We start from the raw sequence: 25,342 nt of genomic DNA, 5'->3' as shown, positions 1-25,342 counted from the left end.
TTATTGAGGATGAAATAGCAGTGCATTTGGAAAGCAGTGACAGGATCGGTCCAAGTCAGCATGGATTTATGAAGGGGAAATCATGCTTGACAAATCTTCTAGAATTTTTTGAGGATGTAACTAGTAGAGTGGACAAGGGAGAACCAGTGGATGTGTATTTGGATTTTCAAAAGGTTTTTGACAAGGTCCCACACAAGAGATTGGTGTGCAAAATCAAAGCACATGGTATTGGGGGTAATATACAGATGTGGATAGAGAACTGGTTGGCAGATAGGAAGCAGAGAGTCGGGATAAACCGATCCTTTTTCAGAATGGCAAGCACTGACTAGTGGAGTGCCGCAGGGCTCAGTGCTGGGACCCCAGCTATTTACAATATACATCAATGATTTGGATGAAGGAATTGAGTGTAATATCCCCAAGTTTGCAGATGACACTAAATTGGGGGGCGGTGTGAGCTGTGAGGGGACGCTAAGAGGCTGAAGGATGAATTAGACAGGTTAGGTGAGTGGGCAAATGCATGGCAGATGCAGCATAATGTTGATAAATGTGAGGTTATCCACTTTGGGGGCAAAAATGCGAAGACAGTATATTATCTGCATGGTGGCAGATTAAGAAAAGGGGAGGTGCAACAAGACCTGGGTGTCATGGTTCATCAGTCATTGAAAGTTGGCATACAGGTACAGCAGGCGGTGAAGAAGGCAAATGGTATGTTGGCCTTCATAGCTAGGGGATTTGAGTATAGGAGCAGGGAGGTCTTACTGCAGTTGTACAAGGCCTTGGTGAGGCCTCACCTGGAATATTGTGTTAAGTTTTGGTCTCCTAATCTGAGGAAGGATGTTCTTGCTATGGAGGGAGTGCAGCGAAGGTTCACCAGACTGATTCCCGGGATGGCTGGACTGACATATGAGGAGAGACTGGATCAATTGGGCCTTTATACATTGGAGTTTAGAAGGATGAGAGGGGATCTCAGAAACATACAAGATTCTGACGGGATGGTACAGGTTAGATGCGGGTAGATTGTTCCCAATGTTGAGGAAGTCCAGAACCAGGGGACACATTCTTTGGATAAGAGGTAGGCCATTTAGGACTGAGATGAGGAGAAATTTCTTCACTCAGAGAGTTGTTAACCTGTGGAATTCCCTGCCGCAGAGAGTTGTTGATGCCAGTTCATTGGATATATTCAAGAGGGAGTTCGATATGGCCCTTACGGCTAAGGGGATCAAGGGGTATGGAGAGAAAGCAGGAAAGGGGTACTGAGGGAATGATCAGCCATGATCTTATCGAATGGTGGTGCAGGCTCGAAGGGCCGACTTGCCTACTTGTGCACCTGTTTTCTATGTTTCTATGTTTCTAAGACCCTAGGATGCAAGCCATCAGGTCCAGGGGATTTGTCCATCTTTAGTTTCATTATTTTACCGAGTATTTTTTCTTTAGTGATAGTGATTGTATTAAGTGTCCCCCTCCCTACAGTCCCTTGATTATCTATCATTGGGATTTTCTTAGTGTCTTCTACCATGATGACTGATACAAAATATTTGTTCAATGTCTCTGCCATTTCCCTGTTCCCCATTATTAATTCCCCAGTCTTATCTTCTAGGGGCCAAACGTTAACTTTAGCTACCCTCTTCCTTTTTGTAGCTGTAGAAGCTCTTATTATCTGTTTTTATATTACTTGGTAGTTTATTCTCATAATCCATCTTCTCTCTCTTTATTATATTTTTAGTCATCCTTTGCTGATTTAGAAAAAAATCCCAATCCTCTGGCCTCCCACTAATCTTAGTCACTTTGTATGCCATTGTTTTCAATTTGATACCATCCTTTACTTCCTTAGTTAGCCACCGATGATTCTCCCTTCTCTTAAAATCTTTCCTTCTCGTTGGAATATATTTTTGTTGAGAGTTTTGAAATATCTCTTTAAATGTCAGCCATTGCCCGTCAACCGTCTTACACTTTAATATATTTTCCCAGTCCACTCTGCCTTTGTACCTTTGTAATTGCCTTTATTTAAGAACAGGACACTGGTTTGAGACCCAACTTTCTCACCCTCCAACTGAATTTGAAATTCAACCATGCTATGATCAGTCTTTCCTGCAGGATACTTTACAATGAGGTCATTTATTAATCCTTCTCATGACACAGTACCAGATCTAAGATAGCCTGCTCCCTGGTTGGTTCCGCAATGGACTGTTCAAGGAAACCATCCCAGAACTCTTCCTCAAGGCTACCTTGGCAATTTGATTTGTCCAATCAAGACGAAGATTAAAATCACCCATGAATATAGCCGTTCCTTTCCTACAAGTCACTATTATTTCTTGATTTGGACTCTGTCCAATGGGCGTAGCTATTGTTAGGGGGCCTATAGACTATGCCCAGCAGTGACTTCTTCCCCTTATTATTTCTTATCTCCACCCAAACTGATTCTACATCTTGATCCTCTGAGCTAATATCATTTCACACTACTGCCCTGATCTCATTCTTTATTAACAGAGCTACCCCACCTTCTTTTTCTATGTGTTTATCCTTCCGAATTGTCAAATACCCCTGAATATTCAGTTCCCAATCTTGATCACCTTGCAACCACGTAAAGGCTATCAGATCATAACCATTTCTAACTATTTGTGCCATCAACTCTTCTACGAATGCATTCAGATAAAGAGCTTTTACTTTTGTCTTTTTACTATTTTTCCCTGTTTTGACTCCACTTTCTGATACACTTTTATTTTTGTCCCTTCCTGTCACAATCTAGTTTCCATTTCCCCCAATGCCATCCTGCTCTATTACCTTCTCCTTGCTCTTTGAGTTTTTTAATTTCTGCTCACCTAAACCCTACCCCGACTATTTAGTTTAAAGCTCTCTCTACAACCCTAGTTAATCGATTCGTCAGGACACTAGTCCCAGCATGGTTCAAGTGAACCTGTCCCAACGGAATAGTGCCCCCTTAGCCCAGTACTGGTGCCAGTACGCCAGGAATCAAAACCCATTTCTCCCATGCTAGTCTTCGAGCCATGTGTTCATCTCTTTGATTATTTACCTATGCCAATTTGCTCATAGCTCAGGTAGTAATCCAGAAATTATTACCTTTGTGGTTCTGCTTTTTAATTTAGCCCCTAGCTGCTTTGAAGATATAACGAGCATGGTGGATAGAGGTGTACCGATGGATGTGGTGTATTTAGATTTCCAAAAGGCATTCGATAAGGTGCCATACAAAAGGTTACTGCAGAAGATAAAGGTACGCAGAGTCAGAGGAAATGTATTAGCATGGATAGAGAATTGGCTGGCTAACAGAAAGCAGAGAGTCGGGATAAATGGGTCCTTTTCGGGTTGGAAATCGGTGGTTAGTGGTGTGCCACAGAGATCGGTGCTGGGACCACAACTGTTTACAATATACATTGATGACCTGGAAGAGGGGACAGAGTGTAGTGTAACAAAATTTGCAGATGACACAAAGATTAGTGGGAAAGCTGGTTGTGTAGAGGACACAGAGAGGCTGCAAAGAGATTGAGATAGGTTAAGCGAATGGGCTAAGGTTTGGCAGATGGAATACAATGTCGGAAAATGTGAGGTCATCCACCTTGGAAAAAAAAACAGTAAAAGGGAATATTATTTGAATGGGGAGAAATTACAACATGCTGCGGTGCAGAGGGAGCTGGGGGTCCTTGTGCATGAATCCCAAAAAGTTAGTTTGCGGGTGCAGCAGGTAATCAGGAAGGCGAATGCAATGTTGGCCTTCATTGCGAGAGGGATGGAGTACAAAAGCAGGGAGGTCCTGCTGCAACTGTATAGGGTATTAGTGAGGCCGCACCTGGAGTACTGCATGCAGTTTTGGTCACCTTACTTAAGGAAGGATATACTAGCTTTGGAGGGGGTACAGAGACTATTCACTAGGCTGATTCCGGAGATGAGTGGGTTACCTTATGATGATAGATTGAGCAGACTGGGTCTTTACTTGTTGGAGTTCAGAAGGATGAGGGGTGATCTTATAGAAACATTCAAAATAATGAAAGGGATAGACAAGATAGAGGCAGAGAGGTTGTTTCCACTAGTCGGGGAGACTAGAACTAGGGGGCACAGCCTCAAACTACGGGGGAGCCAATTTAAAACCGAGTTGAGAAGGAATTTCTTCTCTCAGAGGGTTGTGAATCTGTGGAATTCTCTGTCCAAGGAAGCAGTTGAGGCTAGCTCATTGAATGTATTCAAATCACAGATAGATAAGATTTTTAACCAATAAGGGAATTAAGGGTTACGGGGAGCGGGCGGGTAAGTGGAGCTGAGTCCACGGCCAGATCAGCCATGATCTTGTTGAATGGCGGAGCAGGCTCGAGGGACCAGATGGCCTACTCCTGTTCCTAATTCTTACGTTCTTATGTTCTTATGCTCATATTCCTTCAGCAGAACCTCTTTGTTCTACCTAAGTCATTGGTACCTACATGGACCACAACGACTGGATCTTCCCCCTCCCACTCCAAGTTCCTCTCCAGCCCAGAGGAGATGTCCTTAACCCTGGCACCGGGCAGCAAACTTCTTCTTAAGCAGTCCCTTGGAATTGAGGATTATTATGCTAAAAATGACTTCTCATGTGACTAATGAGTTCTATGCGAGACCTACAGTCTCTGTCACAGGTGGGGCAGACGGTGGTTGAAGGTACGGGTGGGTGGAATGCTTGGGATGCCATACGCTCCTTCCGCTGTTTATGTTTGGTTTTAGCTTGCTCTCAGCATGCAGACTCTCGGTGTTCGGCGCCTTCCCGAATGTTTTTCCTCCACTTTGTGCAGTCTTCGGCCAGAGATTCTCAGGTGTTAGTGGGGATGTTACACTTTTTCAAGGAGGCTTTGAGGGTGTCCTTAGAGGTTTCCTCTGCCAACCTGGGGCTCGTTGCCATGTCAGAGCTCCAAGTAGAACGCTTGTTTTGGGAGTCTCATATCAAGCATGCGGACGATGTGGCCCGCCCAACAGAGTTGATCAAGCATAGTCAGTGCTTCGCTGCTGGGACATTTGCTTGAGTGAGAACGCTGATGTTGGTGCGCCTATTCTGCCAATGGATTTGCAGGATCTTGCGGAGGCGGGGTTGGTGGTACATCTCCAGTGCTTTGAGGTGCCTGTTGTACATAGTCCATATCTCTGAGGCATATAGGACCATGAGCTTGGTGCCGGGTTTGAGGTCCTGGTCTTCAAACGCTCTCTTCCTCAGACGACCGAAGGCTGCACTGGCACACTGATGGCGATATTGGACTTTATCATCGACGTCAGCCCTTGTTGACAGTAGGCTCCCAAGGAATGGAAAATGGTCCACAGTGTCCAAGGCCTCGTCGTGGACTTTGATAATTGGGGAGCAGTGCTGCATGGCGGGGGCAGGTTGGTAGAGCACCTTTGCCTTACGGATGTTTAGCGTGTCTTCAGGACTCACACACTCAGCTGCAGAAAACAGTATCTATCCCCCTAACTATACTGTCCCCTACCAATACACTTCTTTTTACTCCCCCTTCTTGAATGGCTCCCTATACCGCGGTGCTGTGGTCAGTTTGCTCATTCTCCCTGCAGTCCCTGCTCCGGTCAACACAATGAGTAAGAGCCTCCTATTTGTTGGACAAGAGCAAGGGCTGAGACTCCTCCAATGCTACCTCCTGTATCCCCATACCTGCCTCGCTCATAGTCATATCCTCCCGTCCCTTACCATGGAACAAATTTGAATAATTTGACCTTAGGGGTGTGACTGCCTCCAGGAACACAGTGTCCAGGTAACTCTCCCCATCCCTAATATGTCGCAGTGTTTGAAGCTCGGACTCCAACTCATCAACACGGAACCGAAGTTCTTCGAGCAGCCAACACTTACTGCAGGTGTGGTCGCCGTGGACCTCAATGGTGTCCACCAGCTCCCACATGCATCAGCAGTAACACATCAGCTCCGCTGGCATCTCTAATGTATTTTATTTAATTAATTCAGTTTTGAAGTTTTGAATGTTTCGTTTTTTTAATCCCAGCTCTTAATTTAAACAACTGCCCAAGAAAAAGAGAGAAATACTGACGAACCAATCACTTCCCTGCTTTCCTGTGATTTACACTTTGATTCTTTTTATTTCTTACCCTCCCATGCCCATTGGTGCTGTTCTTGCTGGCTGTTTTGTTGTTTTGCCGCTCTGGTCGGGTCTCGCACTGTTTACTGCTTTATTATTATTAAAACCTACATAATATACAGAACAAATATTGCACAACAAAATAATTGATTAGTTGAGTATAGTATATGTATTTGTAATGGGGCAGAAATTATGGTCTCCATTGCAGCGTACACTCAACGTATGCCATCATAATCCATCTAAAAGGCTCCGCAACTTCTGGGTTACCGCATGCGTTTGCGCATTAGCGAAACCCGGAACTTGCAATCTGTCACGGTACGTCTTGATAGATCATATGAAACGACTCTAAATCAGTATTGCTGGCGCAGAGTTGAGCTACATGCCCAACAATTGTTCAGCAATTGCCTACAAAATTTTTTCAGCTAGTGATAGGCTTGGGCCTGCTTTCATCAGCGTAAGAGGGTATATATAATACTTAAAATAAACATTTAACATTTAAAAATGATGCACATACACTTTAAATTAGTCTTTGAAAATATTGGCCTGGATTAAGATGTTTAAAATTATTGATCAAAAAATTTAATTTGTATTTTATTTGGTGTAATTAAGGCACTTTTGAATAAAATTGAAAATCAGTACATTTATATTTATTAGAATTGTGTAAATTGTATAATTATTTGGGGATTCCATTGCATATCATTAAGAGATTCCAGTCATAAATGTCTGCAATGGAATCCTCCTTTGTGATTGAAGGACCAAGCCCACATGATCCCAGGGATGCTTCCAAACCACCTGAGTCCCTGGGATTTGTGAGCCTTTCCACTGACATCCGCCTAAAGGCCCAAGACTAGAACTCTCCGCAGCTTAGACACATGGGGGTGGGTGCGGAAATATTTTGCGTGTCGGAGGCATACTCTGGAGATATGTCTCCGACCGCAATTTGTGGCTCATTATTTTCTAATGCCAGTAAAATACACATTCCTTGTAACCTTGAAAATGAAGAAAGTTCAGCAACATTATTACCTTGTTTATCTGTAGGTTGTTTTCATTAGTGTCTGAAATGTGTCTAATGGTATGCACTGTTAATGATCAATATTCTGTACAGTTTTAAATTATCTACCTAATGTCACAGGTAGACTTGTGTGAAATGTCATTAGAAGAAAATATCCATTACTGCCCTTCAGAATGGAAAATACTTAGACTTTTTTCCAGTAATGAGTTGAGTCTTTAAAACATAGATGCTTTTTGTGACAACAATAGTGCCAGTAGCAACTTCTAATCCAAATCCTAACGCTCTGACCCTAACACCCTGACCCGAACCCTAACCCCAATACCCTGAACCTAACCCCCTAACTACTATCCCTAACCTCTATTGCTAACCTCTAATCTAACCTCTAGTCCGAACCCTAAATCAAAACTCTAAATCGCATGTTATCAATAGCACGTGTAGGACTGGCTATGGTGTCAATAGTCATTGTGACATCTTTGCTGTGAGTCAGTTGTTTTATTAATAGTCATTTTGAAAACATTGCATAAGAGTGTGTACAATCTGTACAATCGCAAAGGATATCAGTGTACTAGCACATCATACTGCAGACATGCAGGATGTTAATTAATTAAATTACTGATTTCAATCAAAGCCCAAGCAGCTGAAGCATCTAACAAAGCCAGGTCCGTCTTAACAGGGAGGGAGTATTGGAGGATAACTTAACCTGGGAGGATCTTCTGGACCTCTTAATTGTTAGAGAGCTTTATAGAAAGAAGAAATAAATAAAGATTTGCATTTGTATAACAACCTTCACAAGCAATGGATTTCCCAAAGCGCTTTGCAGCCAATGAACTACTTGTTAAGTGTAGTCACTGTTGTAATATAGGAACTGTCATGTATGTAACCACAATGTAACACCACTGTATCACTGTATACACTCAACCTAGATGCACACCTTGACCACTAGGGATGAACTTGTGGGAGACACTCCTCACCTGATCACACGGGTATAAAAAGGGAGGTCCCACGCAGGGTCATCGTCTTTGGAGTCCTGTGAATAAAGAGTCAAGGTCACAGAGTGACCTTGTCCCCAGAATGTGCTTCACGTGGTTTCATGCTGTAGAGTAAGGACTTTACATTGGCAACGAGAAACTGGAATTCACGGCCCACGAGAATGGCCACCGGTAGCACAGAGGAACGGTACAGTGTTGGGGAAGACTGAGACGATTTTGTTGAGAGGCTTCAGCAAAGCTTCGTTACGAAAGAATGGCTGGGGGATGCAGCGGCCGACAAGCGAAGGGCTCATCTTTTGACCAGCTGCGGACCAAAGACTTACGCGCTCATGAAGGACTTACTAGCACCCGAAAAGCCAGCGGACAAAACCTTTGAAGAACTTAGCAAATTGATCGGGGAACACCTCAAACCGGCGAGTAGCATACATATGGCCCGACACAGATTCTACACCCACCGACGTCGTGAAGGACAGAGCATACCGGACTTCGTAGTGGACCTCCGGCATTTGGCCAGCCTCTGTAAGTTCACAGATGCCTGCAGGGGGGAAATGCTAAGGAACTTCTTTATCGAGGGCATCGGTCATGCGGGAATTTTCCACAAATTAATTGGGACCAAGCATTTGACCTTGGAAGCGGCGGCATTGATGGCTCAAACTTTCATGGTGGGGGAGGAAGAGACAAAACTAATATACACGCGCAATTCTGCCTCTAAATCAGTGATGGATCAGGGAGTCAACATCATCAATGCGACTCAGAGCCCTGCAGGCAGGCAGGGGTAGTCCGACACTCCCCAGGCAGCTATAGACCCCAGAGTAGGACTTCAACTGAGACAAGGGCAGGCTGAATGGACATTCACGCCATCACAGTGGACAATGCGGCCCGGGATGGGACCATTGACACCCACTAATAGGGTACTTCAAAGCAGTCAAAGGAACAGTCAGCGTGGAATGCCAGGCCATAGTCCCTTTGTTCCCAACAATGGAAACTTTAACGTGCTGGAGTTGTGGGGGAAAACACTCAGCTAGATCCTGCAGATTTCAACAGTTTGTCTGCAGGAACTGCAAACTCAGTGGCCACTTAGCTCGAATGTGCAGGAAGTCTGCAACCAGATTAATATATGAGGTGGATGGACCAGAAGAGGGTTCTTTTGAGGCAGGATGACTTTTGGAGCAAATTGATGGACACCGAGGTACAGCGAGTCCATGTGGCGAATATTCACAGTTCATACACCAGAACGCCACCAATGATGATGAGGGTTTTATTAAACAGTATCCCTGTATGCATGGAGCTGGACACTGGGGCCAACCAGTCACTCATGGGTGTTCAGCAATTTGAGAAGCTATGGCCACTTAAAGCCAGTAGACCCAAATTAACATGTATTGAGACACAATTACGGACTTACACTAAAGAAATCATTCTGGTGCTAGGCAGTGCAATGTTGGCTGTCACACACAATGGGTTAGTGAATCGGCTGCTGCTCTGGATTGTCCCGGGCAATGGTCCTGCACTGTTGGGGAGGAGCTGGTTAGCCGAGATGAACTGGAAATGGGGGGATGTTCACGCAATGTCATCTGTGGAACGAAGTTCGTGCTCACAAGTCCTACAACAATTCGATTCACTATTCCAACCTGGCGTCGGGACTTTCAAAGGCACCAAAGTAGTGATACACATCACCCCGGACGCCAGGCCAGTGCACCACAAAGCCAGAGTGGTGCTGTATGTGATGCGGGAAAAGATCGAGAGCGAATTGGACCGGCTGTTGAGAGAGAGCATCATCTCGCCTGTTGAATTCAGCGACTGGGCGAGCCCCATCGTTCCCGTCCTAAAAGCGGATGGCTCTGTCAGGATCTGTGGCGACTACAAGGCCACAATCAATTGGGTGTCCCTACAAGATCAATACTCGCTCCCGAGAGTGGAGGACCTCTTCGCCACGCTGGCAGGTGGCAAGCTGTTCACCAAGTTGGACCTCACTTCAGCCTATATGACCCAGGAACTGGCCGACGAATCTAAACTACTGACCACCATCACCACGCACAAGGGACTGTTCGTTTATAACAGATGCCCGTTTGGCATTCGAAGTTTGAATTAGAGACAGACCGCAAGCCATTAACATCCCTGTTGTCAGACAGCAAGGCTATCAATGCCAATGCATCAGCTCGCATACAGCGATGGGCTCTCACGCTGGCTGCTTAAGACTACTCCATCCGGCACCGGTCCAGCACTGAAAACTGCGCTGACGTGTTCAGCAGGCTTCCACTGGCCAACACTGAGGGGGCAGCGGAGCAAAGCGCTGAGATGGTCATAACTGTTGATGCCTTTGACAGCACAGGCTTCCCCATCACAGCCTGCCAGATCAAAATCTGGACAAACATAGATCCCCTCCTATCCCTGATTAAGAAATGTGTCCTGACTGGGGATTGGGCGCCCGCACATGTAGCATGCCCTGAGGAGGTCAAACCGTTCCACAGACGGATGGATGAGCTCTCCATCCAAGCCGTCTGCATACTATGGGGCAGCCAGGTAGTTATTCCCCAGAAGGGCAGGGAGGCATTCATCAGGGAACTCCACAGTGAGCACCCAGGCATTGTGCTGATGAAGACCATTGCCCGGTCACACGTTTGGTGGCCTGGAATTGATTCAGACCTGGAATACTGTGTTCGCAGGTGCACGACGTGTGCCCAGCTGGGTAATGCCCCCAGGGAGGCCCCGCTCAGCCCATAGCCCTGGCCCACCAGGCCATGGTCACGCATTCATGTTGACTACATGGTCCCAATCATGGATAAGATATTTCTTATTGTGGTAGATGCGTACTCGAAATGGATCGAGTGCATCATTCTGAATTCGTGCACATCATCCACCACCGTGGAAAGCCTACGTGCCATCTTTGCAACCCATGTTTGCCGGATATCCTGGTGAGTGATGATGGCCCATGTTTCACAAGCTATGAATTCCGAGAGTTTATGTCAGGCAATGGCGATCAACCACGTCAGGACTGCACCGTTCAAGCCGGCCTCCAATGGCCAGGCGGAACATGCGGTCCAAATCATTAAGCAATGTATGCTCAGGATTCAAGGACCCTCCCTACAATGCCGCCTATCGCGTCTCCTGCTGGCCTATAGAGCCCGACCGCACTCGCTCACGCGGGTCCCACCCACAGAGCTACTAATGAAATGGACACTCAAAACTCGGTTGTCCCTTATTCACCCAGTCCTGACTGACATAGTTGAGGGCAAGCGCAAGTCACAAAATGAGTACCATGACCGTAATTCGAGGGGGAGATGTATAGAAATAAATGATCCTGTATTCATCCTCAATCACGCCGTGGGGCCCAAATGGCTTGACACTGTAATTGTCAAAGAGGGGAATAGGGTCATCATGGTAAAACTCAACAATGGTCAGATAGCCGAAAGCATCTGGACCAAGTAAAAAAAAAGGTTCAGCATCCACACTGAGGAACCTGAAGAAGACCATGAGATGGAGCTCACAACACCACCAGTGAACGAGCAACAAGAGCAATCAGGGGAATGCACAGTCCCTGCAGTCAGCGCGGACAGGCCGGAATCACCACAGGTGACAGACACTCACGTCAGTATCCAACAACCAGAGCCCCAACTGCGGCGCTCCACGAGGTAGCGTAGATCACCTGAAAGACTAAACCTATGATCCCAATAAGACTTTCGGGGCGTGGGGGGGGGAGGTGGAGGTGATGTCATGTATGTAACCACAATGTAACACCACTGTATCATTGTATACACTCAACCTAGATGCACACCTTGATCACTGGGGGTGAACTTGTGGGAGACACTCCTTACATGATCATACGGGTATAAAAAGGGAGGTCCCATGCAAGATCATCGTCATTAGAGTCCTGTGAATAAAGAGTTAAGGTCAAAGAGTGATCTTATCCCCAGAACATGCCTTATATGGTTTCATGCTGTGGAGTAAGGAATTTACAGGAAACGCGGCAGACAATTTGCACATAGCAAGCTCCCACAAACAGCAATGTAATAATGACCAGATAATCTGTTTTAGTGATCATGATTGAGGGATAAATGTTGGCCAAGATACCAGGGATAACTCACCTGTTCTTCTTCGAAATAGTGCCATGGGATATTTTATGTCCACCTGAGAGGGCAGATGTGGCCTCGGTTTAACATCTTATCAGAAAGATGGCACCTCCAACAGTGCAGCACTGGACTGTCAGCCTGGATTTGTGTGCTCAAGTCTCTGGAGTGGGACTTGAACCCACAACCTTCTGTTTCAGAGGTGAGGTTGCAACCAACTGACCCACAGCTGACATGTGAACATGGTGCATGTCATGTGTGATACAGGGAAAGGATGTGATCTAAATGAGAGGAAAAATAGATTAAGTAAAACATAGGAATTTCCTTGGAGCTGCTCCCACTCCACTACCATAACTTTACCAAAGCGGTAGAAATCCTATTTACACACATTACGTTTCAGTGTCAAATTCATCGGCGATTTAATGTAATGGATGTTGTGTTGCAAACCCTGGGTATTCTGTGGAATATGCATGCCTTGGGTCAGATTTACTGATCAAATCCCACTGAACATAATGGACATCCCTGATACTGCTTTGTGCATTTTCTTTATCATTATACTAAACACATTTATTAGGTATGGCGCTTATGCTAGAGCTAAACAAATCTAATTGTGGAAAAAAATATTTGTATTATCGTTGTGATGTGGTTCCCCACTGTAAGTTGTATGTGGACATGGTGTTGTTACAATAATACGAGAGGAAGTGTTCTGTGTGATGTGCCAGGCTGCAGAGACTCAGAGGGAGTCTGTCAATGCATCTGTCAGATTATTTAAATTAGTCTGTGAGCTCGGGAAGAGCTAGGAACACTGGTTTGTTTTAAATTTAGGGCGAATTTGGCCTGATTCAGACCATTTTATATGCACTTGTTCCTTTAACAAAATGATTGTGTGTTAACACAAGAAGGTAACATCACACTCTGTCTTTTTATATGTACCATCCAAAGTTTATTTTGGTCACCGGTTGTGTTTTTTTTGGTTAATCTTGCCAAGGTGCTTCAAAGGAGCCTCTTGTAGATTTACATTATTTTGGCATGACATTTTACTACTATCAGCATTTTACTTCAGTCCTTATAAGAGCTTCTAGAATTTTACAGTATCAGGGAGTGCTGTATGCAATAAATGCAAATTAAAGTTTATATTTAAAATAGAATTTATAATATACAATGGCCTTGGGCATTAGAATATTGTGCTAATATCAACATGATCTAACTGTTTTGATGTGACCAGTATTGGTTATTGTCAGTTATATTATGGGCTCAATTTTGGCTACTGGAGATTTCTGGCGTACTTACCAGAGGTGCACCAATTTTCCACGCGTGGAAGTGCAGCAAAATTCTTCGGGCCAATTTTGGCCGCTGTCCCGGGTCTTCTAGCTGCTGGCGTGGTGTGGCGACTGGGTCTGTGAGCGGAGCCAATGTCCTGTGCTGGAAACAGTGCCGGGACGCTGGACATGCGCGGTAGGACTGGGATTGCCGTGATCGCGCATGCGCAGTAGAATCGGGTCAGTGGGTGAGTGAGAGAGCTGCAGTTTCAACTGACCGTGCATGTGCAGTAGAATCGGGCTGCTGTTACTGGAGAAGTTTGGAAAATCAACAAGCACAACAACAATCGCTGCCCATCACCCGCAGACAGAATCAAAAAGCAACATTGCAGCTTATTGTTTATCTGATCCAGCGAATCTTCTGTTTTGTGTTGGAGAATTGAGTCGTCCCCCCTTCAGCCTCCCGATATTTTGCCGTGTTTCTGCCAAGCCCAGCCAGCCCAACCCAGCCTCTTTCCCCCCCCCCTCCCCCTCCTTCCCTTCAGCCTCCCGATGCGTCTTTGCTGGCTGCCCCTTTCTCAGGCCGAATGGCCTCCTGTACAGGCCGGCCCGCTGCCTTCCCCGGCCGAGTTCAATTCAAGGTAGGATTGACTATAATTAACTATTTGTTATTCAATTGTTTACCCGAGTTCTTTATTTTTATTGAGTTATTTCAACTTTTATTTGCAATGTTTGGTGCTTGGTGCTTGGGTGCAGGTCCTTACTTACTTACCTGTGCCGATTTCTTAACTGCCCACAAGGTTTTTCAGAGCTGGCCACATACGCTGACCTAAGTGGATTTGGAGTAACTTTTAGCTGGCCAGAATTGCCTAAATGGCCAAAACTGGCGTAAGTGGCTGGGAACGCCCCCTTTTGAAAAGAAAACCTGAACTAAAAAAATTCGTACCTAACTGAGTTAGTCTGGAGCAAGTTGATTGGAGAAAATGGCATTTTTTAACTTATGCCAGAAAAATCAACTTACTTGAAAAAAATTAGAGCAAGTCATGGCCAAAATTGAGCCCAATATGAGGAGAGTAGAGTTAAAGAAAATGTATTTTACCGAACTGGGAAAGTTTATGATGACTGTTGAGTAAATTTTTCAGAAAAAAATCATTGAAACTACAAACACAACAAAATAAAAAAAAAACCTCACAAGGAACTAATGGTCTGAATCTTGCTGGAAAAATAAAGACGTGTTAATGTTAATTCAGAAAATCATCCAGCAAATTTAGGGGATTAAGAGATATGCCATGAGTTGCAAATCTCCGGAAAATGCTGGTCGATTTACACCGTTCCGCTGTTTGCTTCACACAAATGGCACCTCCCCTTAGCCTCCTCGTTATTTGCTGGATTTGCACATTAACTGCCCATTAAACTCGGTGCAGAAAGTTAGAGCTGGAACAGTGTAAGTACCTTTTTAGTGGCGTGATAATTGTTAATGCATTGCCAATCAACCTCTCTGGCCCAGAAAGGGAACAATTTTAACTCTTCAATTTCATTCCAGCATGTAAAAGAAAAGAAAGACTTGGATTTATATAGCCCTTTTCACGACCACCGGACGTCTCAAAGCGCTTTACAGCTAATGAAGTACTTTTAAAATGTAGTCACTGTTGTAATAGAAAATATAGAAACATAGAAAATAGGTACAGGAGCAGGCCATTTGGCCCTTCGAGCCTGCACCACCATTCAATACGATCATGGCTGATCACTTTTGCAACTCTAGTACCCCTTTCCTGCTTTCTCTCCATATCCCTTGATCCCTTTAGCCGTAAGGGCCACATCTAACTCCCTTATGAATATATCTAACGAACTGGCCTCAACAACTTTCTGTGGTAGAGAATTCCAAAGGTTCACAATTCTCTGGGTGAAAAAGTTTCTCCTCATCTCGGTCCTAGATGGCTTACCCCTTCTCCTTAGATTGTGACCCCCTGTTCTGGACTTCCCCAACATCGGGAACATTCTTCCTGCATCTAAGCTGCCCAATCCCGTCAGAATTTTATATCCTTCTATGAGATCGCCTCTCATTCTTCTAAATTCCAGTAACTATAAGCCTAGTTGATCCAGTCTTTCTTCATATGTCAGTCCTGCCATCCTGGGAATCAGTCTGGTGAATCTTCGCTGCACTCCCTCAATAGCACGAATGTCCTTCGTCAGATTAGGAGACCAATACTGCATACAATATTCAAGGTGTGGCCTCACCAAGGCCCTGTACAACTGCAGTAAGACCTCCCTGCCCTTATACTCAAATCCTCTTGCTATGAAGGCCAATATGCCATTTGCTTTCTTTACTGGCTGCTGTACCTGCATGCCGACTTTCAATGACTGATGTACCATGACACCCAGGTTTCGTTGCACCTCCCCTTTTACTAATCTGTCACCATTCAGATAATCTGCCTTCCTGTTTTTGCCACCAAAGTGGATAACTTCACATTTATCCACATTATACTGCATCTGCCATGCATTTGCCCACTCACCTAACCTGTCCAAGTCACCCTGCAGCCTCTTAGCATCCTCCTCACAGCTCACACTGCCACCCAGCTTAGTGTAATTTGCAAACTTGGAGATATTACATTCAATTCCTTCATCCAAATCATTAATATATATTGTAAATAGCTGGGGTCCCAGCACTGAACCTTGCGGTATCCCACTAGTCACTGCCTGCCATTCTGAAAAGGACCCACTCTTTGCTTCCTGTCTGCCAACCAGTTCTCTATCCACGTCAATACATTACTCCCAATATCATGTGCCTTAATTTTGCACACTAATCTCTTGTGTGGGACCTTGTCAAAAGCCTTTTGAAAGTCTAAATACACCACATCCAGTGGTTCTCCCTTATCCACTCTATTAGTTACATCATCAAAAATGTGGGAAACACGGCAGCCAATTTTGCACACAAGCAAGCTCCCTCAAACAGCAATGTGATAATAAGATAATCTATTTTTTTGTTATGTTGATTGAGGGATAAATATTGGCTATATCAGGCAGGAAAGTGGAGTTGAGGTTGAAGATCAGCAATGATCCTATTGAATGGCGGAGCAGGCTTGAAGGGCCATATGGCCTACTCCTGCTCCTAATTCTTATGTTCTTATGTAGAGCTCAGCAGTTCATACAGTATTCTAACAGCAGTGTTGAATATGAGAGGAATAGTTACACCTCTCCATTTCAAGGCAAGATGGTTTATAACAGAGGAGGTGAGACATAATAAAGCAAATCAGCATAAAGCAGAACATACTTTCAAATGAATGTTGATGGGCCTTCTTTCCATCCATGTTTTAAATTTTCTGTTTGTTTACTTCCTTTGCTGCCCACGTATTAGTGTCTTGCTCCATCCTGCAAACATAGAGACACAATAGGAATCTCAAGTGTCAGAAATACTCTGACTGGCCAGCAATAGATAAAGTATGCATAGTGAACAAATACAGACAATGCCTGATTTTCACTCCCCTCAGAAAGGAACAGTGCTTTTCCACTCAGAAGCCCAATCAGCTGGTTCAGAAGTGACATCAAGTTCATGCACCTTGAACAAGAGTTCTACTGACACACAGCTCTAGATTCATACTTTAATGGGGAGCAATGAAGACATTAAGTTATTGACCTAGCTAGTTTATTCATATCAATTGAATCCAGGTGTACATGTGCTTATCGCTCTCTGTCCCATCAATGTAGGAATTCACAGATCTGTAAATAATATATTGTCACCAAATAATTAATAATCTTAGGTATGATGCTATTGTTTCAGGTCTGTCGCTGAAGCCACTGAAGTTGATCTCAACATGCGTGTGGGTCTACATACAGGAAGAGTGCTGTGTGGGGTCCTTGGTCTCCGCAAGTGGCAGTATGATGTGTGGTCCAATGACGTTACACTGGCAAATGTAATGGAAGCTGGTGGTCTACCTGGGTAAGTGACATTTTCATTTAAAGCTTATGCACGTTGAACCTCCCTTATCCAGAACTTCCTTATCCGGAGCACCCCTCGTCCAGAATCATTCCCAGCCACTGGGTGGCACATGCGCAAAAGTCCGTTGTGAACAAATTGAAGTCCTTCCTCGCTGCCGACTCCTGCAATCGTTGGCCTGACCTCACGATCCACTACCACCCCCATGATCTCTCTGCTGCACTCCCAGCCCCAAGCCAGCCAGCCCTGATATCCCCTTGCTCTGTACCTGTACCATCCAATTTAACGTGACCACCCCTCGTCCGGAAAAATCCCTTATCCAGAATAGGCCAGGTCCCGAGAGTTCCGGTTAAGAGAGGTTCAATCTGTATACTGAAATTATAAATCGCTTTGGGGTAAGTAGTAACTGCAAAATTATTTAAATACATATTCATGGTGATTCTTTTCAAACTTATAAACACTTTCATTTTGCTTAATAAATATATTCTGTGATTACTGTTAGAATTTTTATTCAGTCTGAAGTCAATGGAGAAAGGTCTGTTATTTGAATTGTATTTGCCCTGTCATTTGACTTGTCCTGTCCTGTCATTCCATTCAGTTGTCTTCAGCTTTCTATTTTCTTTCTTATTTGTCTCACTTTTTTCATCTTTCTAATTTGTTCACTTTCTTTCTCTTCGTGTTACAAGCGAGTGGAAATTAGAATGCAGAGAGCACTATGAGGGAAGGTTTCCTCTATACAATGAAATTATAAACATACTTCTAAAAGACTGGTTTATGATATCTCTAAATATTGTGTGAAGTAGAAACATGTTTTTCTTGGCAGAGGATACTTCCACAATTTGGATGCAGGGTCTATTATTGTACTGTGGGGTTAGAGTGCTGTTGAATGCTCCTGGAGTTTGAACTGGGAGTTAATAGGTGTTTCAGAATGCTTCTTTGAGGGGTGCATTGTGCTACCCTGACTTGGAGTTTTATCACCATTCCCTTATCATCACAATATCCTGGAATTCCCTACCTAGCAGGAGCACCACACCTCAAGAACTATAGTGAATCAAGGACAAAGCTTAACAATCTTCTCAGAACAACTGGGAAGGGCAAAAAGTTGGCTTTTACAGCATTGCCCACATCTTGAGAACATTTTAAAATAAAATTAGTATATTTAATTTTTGTTAGGAGTATAGAAAAAGGAGCATTCAGTCCTTCGAGCCTGTTTTACCATTCAATTCGATCATGGCTGGCCTGTAAGTCAGCTCCCTTTATCCACCTTTGCTCTATATTCCTTGATACCCTTACCTAACAAAAATCGGTTGACCGTGAAAATTTAAATTTGCTCAGAATCCACTGTCTTTTTGATGGAGAGAGTTCTAGATTTCCACTACGCTTTTGTGAGAAAAAGTGCCTCTTGATTTGAGTCCTTAATATCCTAGCTCTAATTTTCCAATTGTGCCCCTTGTTCTGGCTTGTCCCACTAGAGGAAATAATTTCTCTTTATCTAATCTATCAGATCCCTGTATCGTTTTAAACACCTTGATTAGGTTTCCCCTGAACCTTCTAAATTCAAGGGAATACAAACCAAGCTTATGCATGTATATGGTGAAAAGCTGAGGCACCAATACAGATCACTGGGGAATACCACGCGTCACATCCCGCCAGTTAGAGAACCTTCTCTTTAACCCGACTCAATCTCCTACCTCCCAAACAATTAAATTACAGACCCATGTCACAAGGTTACCGCCAATTCTATGCACTTTTATTTTTGCTGATAATCTATTGTGCGGAACCTTAGCAAATGCTTCTGGAAGTGCATGTAGACAACATTCACAGGAACTCCCTTATCCACCATGTTAATGACCTTCTCAAAAAATTAAACAAGGTTAGTGAAACCTGACCTATCCTTCACAAATCCATGCTGACTCTTTTTCATCAACTCAATCTTGTCCAAGTGCTCAGTCACTCTGTTCCTGATGATACATTCCAGTAGCATCACTGCAATTGATGGTAAGTTGATGGGTCTGTAGTTACCTGGTTTCTCCGTCCACCCTTCTTAAATAATGGAGTGACATTTGCAATTTTCCAATCCAAAGGCACAATTCCTGAATCTAAGTTCCATCTGTGAAAAAGAGAAGTAATTAGTACAACTTGAGTGTTTCATTTTATTATATCCTGTAAATGTAGAAAACGTGATAATCATAATCAATTGAACCCTGTTAGTTGGGGCATCCTGTCTAAAGCAAAATTGTACCATTCGTCATGTTGCCAATAAACTGAATATCAGTCTTGATTTTAATAGTTTAAGAGTCAATGAGGCCAAAATTGCCCACCGCCCTAAACGAGGAGCACCTACCGGTTTCAATGTGTTCTGGCTGCCCCAATGCATTGGGGCAGCCTAACTGTAGAAATTCGGCACTTCGGGGATTTTTTCGAGCAGGCCTCTTGAGTGGCCTCATCATGGGGGCAGAAGTCAGGGTGGGGCTGAGTGGCCGTCAACAGCTGGGTGAAAGTGGGGGTGGGGCGGAATAGCTGAGGCTGTCTGTCATCGCACGGACATAAGAACATAAGAACATGGAACAGGAGTAGGCCATCTAGCCCCTCGAAAAGATCATGGCTGATCTGGCCGTGGACTCAGCTCCACTTACCCGCCCGTTCCCAGTAATCCTTAATTCCCTTATTGGTTGAAAATTTATCTATCTGTGATTTGAATACATTCAATGAGCTAGTCTCAACTGCATCCCTGGGCAGAGAATTCCACAGATTCACAACCTTCTGGGAGAAGAAATTCCTTCTCAACTCGGTTTTAAATTGGCTCCCCCGTATTTTGAGGCTGTGCCCTCTAGTTCTAGTCTCCCCGACTAGTGGAAACAACCTCTCTGCCTCTATCTTGTCTATCCCTTTCATTATTTTAAATGTTTTTATAAGATCACCCCTCATGCTTCTGAACTCCAACGAGTAAAGACCTAGTCTACTCAATCTATCATCATAAGGTAACCCCCTCATCTCTGGAATCAGCCTAGTGAATCGTCTCTGTACCTCCTCCAAAGCTAGTATATCCTTCCTTAAGTAAGGTGACCAAAACTGCATGCAGTACTCCAGGTGCGGCCTCACCAATACCCTGTACAGTTGCAGCAAGACCTCCCTGCTTTTGGACGTGTCACAATGTCTCTCCCCTTCAGTTACAAGGGGAGGGCTGCTGCGAACTCTGCAGCCATGTTAGTGACAAACACTGGGCTACCAGGGAGGGTTTCGGCCAGGCCTGGAGCTTGGCACCCAAGAGGGGCTGCCAGGCTGCATGTTGTGGCCTGGCCGAACTTGTGGCCATAATTGACAGATCGACCTGTCAGTCACCCAAAAAAAAATAACATGGTGGCCGCGGCAGTTGGGCCTTCTCCTTTAAGGGCGGCTGGGCCGCCGAGCCAAAGAGAGTGTACCGGCAGCAAAAGCTGTCAGGGGCATTAATCGGCGGCGGATGATGTGGAATCTGTGTGGGAAGAACTGCAGAATTCCAAAGGGCAGAAAACGCTAGTGAGAGTTGTGTACAGACCACCAAACAGTAGTAGTGAGGTTGGGGACAGCATCAAACAAGAAATTAGGGATGCATACAATAAAGATACAGCAATTATTATGGGCGACTTTAATCTACATGTAGATTGGGCTAACCAAACTGGTAGCAGTACGGTGGAGGAGGATTTCCTGGAGTGCATTAGGGATGGTTTTCTAGACCAATATGTCGAGGAACCAATGAGCGGGCCATCGTAGACTGGGTGATGTGTAACGAGAAAGGACTAATTAGCAATCATGTTGTGCGAGGCGCCTTGGGGAAGACTGAACATAATATGGTAGAATTCTTTATTAAGATGGAGAGTGACACAGTTAATTCAGAGACTAGGGTCCTGAACTTAAGGAAAGATAACTTTAATGGTATGAGACGTGAATTGGCCAGAATAGACTGGCGAATGATACTTGAAGGGTTGACGGTGGATAGGTAATGGGAAACATTTAAAGATCACATGGATGAACTTCAACAATTGTGCATCGCTGTCTGGAGTAAAAATAAAATGGGGAAGGTGGCTCAACCATGGTTAACAAGGGAAATTAAGGATAGTGTTAAATCCAAGGAAGAGGCATATAAATTGGCCAGAAAATGCAGCAAACCTGAGGACTGGGAGAAATTTAGAATTCAGCAGAGGAGGACAAAGGGTTTAATTAAGAGGGGGAAAATAGAGTATGAGAGGAAGCTTGCAGGAAACATAATAACTGACTGCAAAAGCTTCTCTGGATATGTGAAAAGAAAAAGATTAGTGAAGACAAACTTAGGTCCCTTGCAGTCAGAATCAGGTGAATTTATAATGGGGAACAAAGAAATGGCAGACCAATTGAACAAATACTTTGGTTCTGTCTTCACGAAGGAAGACACAAATAACCTTCCGGAAATATTAGTGGACCGAGGGTCGAGCGAGAAGGGGGAACTGAAGGAAATCCTTATTAGTCAGGAAATTGTGTAAGGGAATTTGATGGGATTGAAGGCAGATAAATCCCCGGGGCCTGATAGTCTGCAATCCAGAGTACTTAAGGAAGTGGCCCTAGAAATAGTGGATGCATTGGTGATCATTTTCCAACAGTCTATCGACTCTGGATCAGTTCCTATGGAATGGAGGTAGCTAATGTAACGCCACTTTTTAAAAAAGGAGGAAGAGAGAAAACGGGGAATTATAGATCGGTTAGCTTGACATCAGTAGTGGGGAAAATGTTGGAATCAATTATTAAAGATGAAATAGCAGCGCATTTGGAAAGCAGTGACAGGATCAGTCCAAGTCAGCATGGATTTATGAAAGGGAAATCATGCTTGACAAATCTTCTAATTTTTTGAGGATGTAACGACAAGGGGACGAGGGAGAACCAGTGGATGTGGTGCATTTGGACTTTCAAAAGGCTTTTGACAAGGTCCCACACAAGAGATTGGTGTGCAAAATTAAAGCACATGGTATTGGGGGTAATGTATTGATGTAGATAGAGAAACATAGAAAATAGTTGCAGGAATAGGCCATTTGGCCCTTCGAGCCTGCACCGCCATTCAATAAGATCATGGCTGATCATTCCCTCAGTACCCCTTTCCTGATTTCTCTCCATACCCCTTGATCCCCTTAGCCGTAAGGGCCATATCCAACTCCCTCTTGAATATATCCAATGAACTGGCATCAACAACTCTCTGCGGCAGGGAATTCCATAGGTTAACAACTCTCTGAGTGAAGAAGTTTCTCCTCATCTCAGTCCTAAATGGCCTACCCCTTATCCTAAGACTATGTCTCCTGGTTCTGGACTTCCCCCAACATCGGGAACATTCTTCGCACATCTAACCTGTCCAGTCCCGTCAGAATCTTATGTTTCTATGAGATCCCCTCTTGTCCTGCTAAACGCCAGTGAATAAAGGCCCAGTTGATCCAGTCTCTCCTCATATGACAGTCCAGCCATCCCTGGAATCAGTCTGGTGAACCGTCGCTGCATTCCCTCAATAGCAAGAACTGGTTGGCAGACAGGAAGCGGAGAGTTGGGATAAACAGGTCCTTTTCAGAATGGCAGGCAGTAACTAGTGGGGTGCCACAGGGCTCAGTGCTGGGACCCCAGCTATTTACAATATACATCAATGATTTAGATGAAGAAATTCAGAGTAATATCTCCAAGTTTGCAGATGACGCTAAGCTGGGTGGTGGTGTAAGCTGTGAGGAGGATGCTATAAGGCTGCAGAGTGACTTGGACAGGTTAGGTGAGTGGGCAAATGCATGGCAGATGCAGTATAATGTGGATAAATGTGAGATTATCCACTTTTGGGGCAAAAACATGAAGGCAGAATATTATCTGAATGGCGGCAGATTAGGAAAAGGGGAGGTGCAACGAGACCTGGGTGTCATGGTACATCAGTCATTGAAAGTTGGATTGCAGGTACAGCAGGTGGTGAAGAAGGCAAATGGCATGTTGGCTTTCATAGCTAGGGTATTTGAGTATAGGAGCAGGGACGCCTTACTGCAGCTGTACAGGGCCTTGGTGAGACCTCACCTGGAATATTGTGTTCAGTTTTGGTCTCCTAATCTGAGGAAGGATGTTCTTGCTATTGAGGGAGTGCAGCAAAGGTTCACCAGACTGTTTCCCAGGATGGCAGGACTGACATATGAGAAGAGACTGGATCGACTGGGCCTGTATTTACTGGAGTTGAGAAGAGTGAGAGGGGATCTCATAAAAACATGTAAAATTCTGACGGGACTGGACAGGTTAGTTGCAGGAAGAATGTTCCAGAAGTTGGGGGAGTCCAGAACTAGGGGCCACTGTCTAAGGATAAGGGGTAAGCCATTTAGGACCGAGATGAGGAGAAACTTCTTCACTCAGAGAGTTGTTGACCTGTGGAATTCTCTACCGTAGAGAGTTGTTGATGCCAGCTCATTCGATACATTCAAGAGGGAGTTCAAGAGGCCCTTACGACTAAAGGGTTCAAGGGGTATGGAGAGAAAGCAGGAAAGGGGTACTGAGATGAATGATCAGCCATGATCTTATTGAATGGTGGTGCATACCCGAAGGGCCTACTCCTGCACCTATTTTCTATGTTTCTATGTTTCCTGCGGGGCACTACCAGAAGAGGGGCAATTTCCCCATGGGCAATTTCGTAAGGGGGTTTCCGCCAGTCAGTCAGGGGTCAGCGCGTGCACGCCCTGGTGGGAAAATGGGCGGAGCGGTCCCGGGACACCGCTCCAAAACTGAGGTAGGGCAATTTCCAAAATGGCGGCCCCTCTGCGGAGAGTCGGCAGCCATTCCGCGCCGCCTTCAGCCAGCCAGAGGCCTTATCAGCAGGGGCAATTTCGGCCCCAATCTGTATTGTACCATTAAAGGCATTGACTAGAAAATAATACTTGATTTAATCTTTTCTTCGAGGAGGCGTGTTGGGAGTGGAGCAAGTTGGGGTGGGGGGGAGGGTTTAAGGGGGGCAGGAAACCCAGGAATCTAATTTCAATGTGAGGCCTCGGTTTCACGCCCATAGTCAGCCAGCTTTAGAGGTTGGCTGACTGCGGGTGGTTGATCTCAGTTCCGAGGGCACTGTCCAAGAGTCGGCAATTGGCGGAAGTTAGGTTGGCAATCGGAGGAATGGGTCAGCAATTGGTGGGAGGACGTCAGCATTCAGGAGTGAGGAGAGAGGATCAGCAGGGGGTGTTGCAGGACTAGCAGGAGATCAGGGTCATGGAGGTCGAGGATTGGCAGGTGATGGGGGCGTGGTCGTGGATCGCGGAGTTCGGGGATCAGCAGGCAAGCGGGGATCACGTTGTGAGGGGGAGGCCAGGGACGGGGGGCTGGCAGAGGACTGTGGCTGGCATCATCATCATTGGGGGGGTGGGAGGCCTGGAGTGGGTGTGGGCAAAAGCCTTGGACGGTGATCAGAGGTCTCGTGGGGGTTCACCAATCACAGGAGCTGGGTATGGTCGGGACCCTGGATCCAGGAGGTAGGTACCAATCCACTTACCTCCTGGATGCAATGTTTCAAGGACACCCTCAAAGCCTCATTGATAAAATGCAACATTCCCACCGACACCTGGGGGTCCCTGGCCAAAGATTGCCCTAAGTGGAGGAAGTGCATCCGGGGGGGGCGCTGAGCACCTCGAGTCTCATCGCCGAGAGCATACAGAAATCAAGCGCAGGCAGCGGAAGGAGCGTGCGGCAAACCAGTCCAACCCACCGTTTCCTTCAACGACTGTCTGTCCCACCTGTGACAGAGACTGTAATTCCAGTATTGAACTGTTCAGTCACCTGAGAACTCACTTTTAGAGTGGAAGCAAGTCTTCCTCAATTTCGATGATGATGATGGAGGTGGGATCAGGTCGGGATTCACATTTTCAACAATTTAACTTCCCCCACGCTCCAAACCCACCTGTATTTTTGATGGGAGAAGTCTGGCCAAGGTTTCTGCTTGCAAATATAGATCTCAAACAGATGAAAGCAAACAATAAATCAAATGCTTTGGGTTAGATTATTTATCTA

General features: G+C 45.0%; 1 protein-coding gene across 1 annotated transcript in view; it reads left to right on the top strand.

Annotated features, from left to right (window-relative positions):
- The window catches only part of LOC139263941 (adenylate cyclase type 1-like), a 513,151-nt gene that overhangs the window by 261,841 nt on the left and 225,968 nt on the right, over positions 1 to 25,342 (top strand). Inside the window, exon 6 of the mRNA XM_070880028.1 lies at positions 17,174 to 17,332. Within this exon, the coding sequence (XP_070736129.1) occupies positions 17,174 to 17,332 (159 nt within the window). The remainder of the gene's footprint in view (positions 1 to 17,173; positions 17,333 to 25,342) is intronic.

The sequence above is a fragment of the Pristiophorus japonicus genome, chromosome 5, assembly GCF_044704955.1.
Source record: "Pristiophorus japonicus isolate sPriJap1 chromosome 5, sPriJap1.hap1, whole genome shotgun sequence".
NCBI classification, from domain to species: Eukaryota; Metazoa; Chordata; class Chondrichthyes; family Pristiophoridae; genus Pristiophorus; species Pristiophorus japonicus.
Note: the sequence above shows the minus strand (reverse complement) of the source record. Positions and strands in the feature narration are given on the sequence as shown.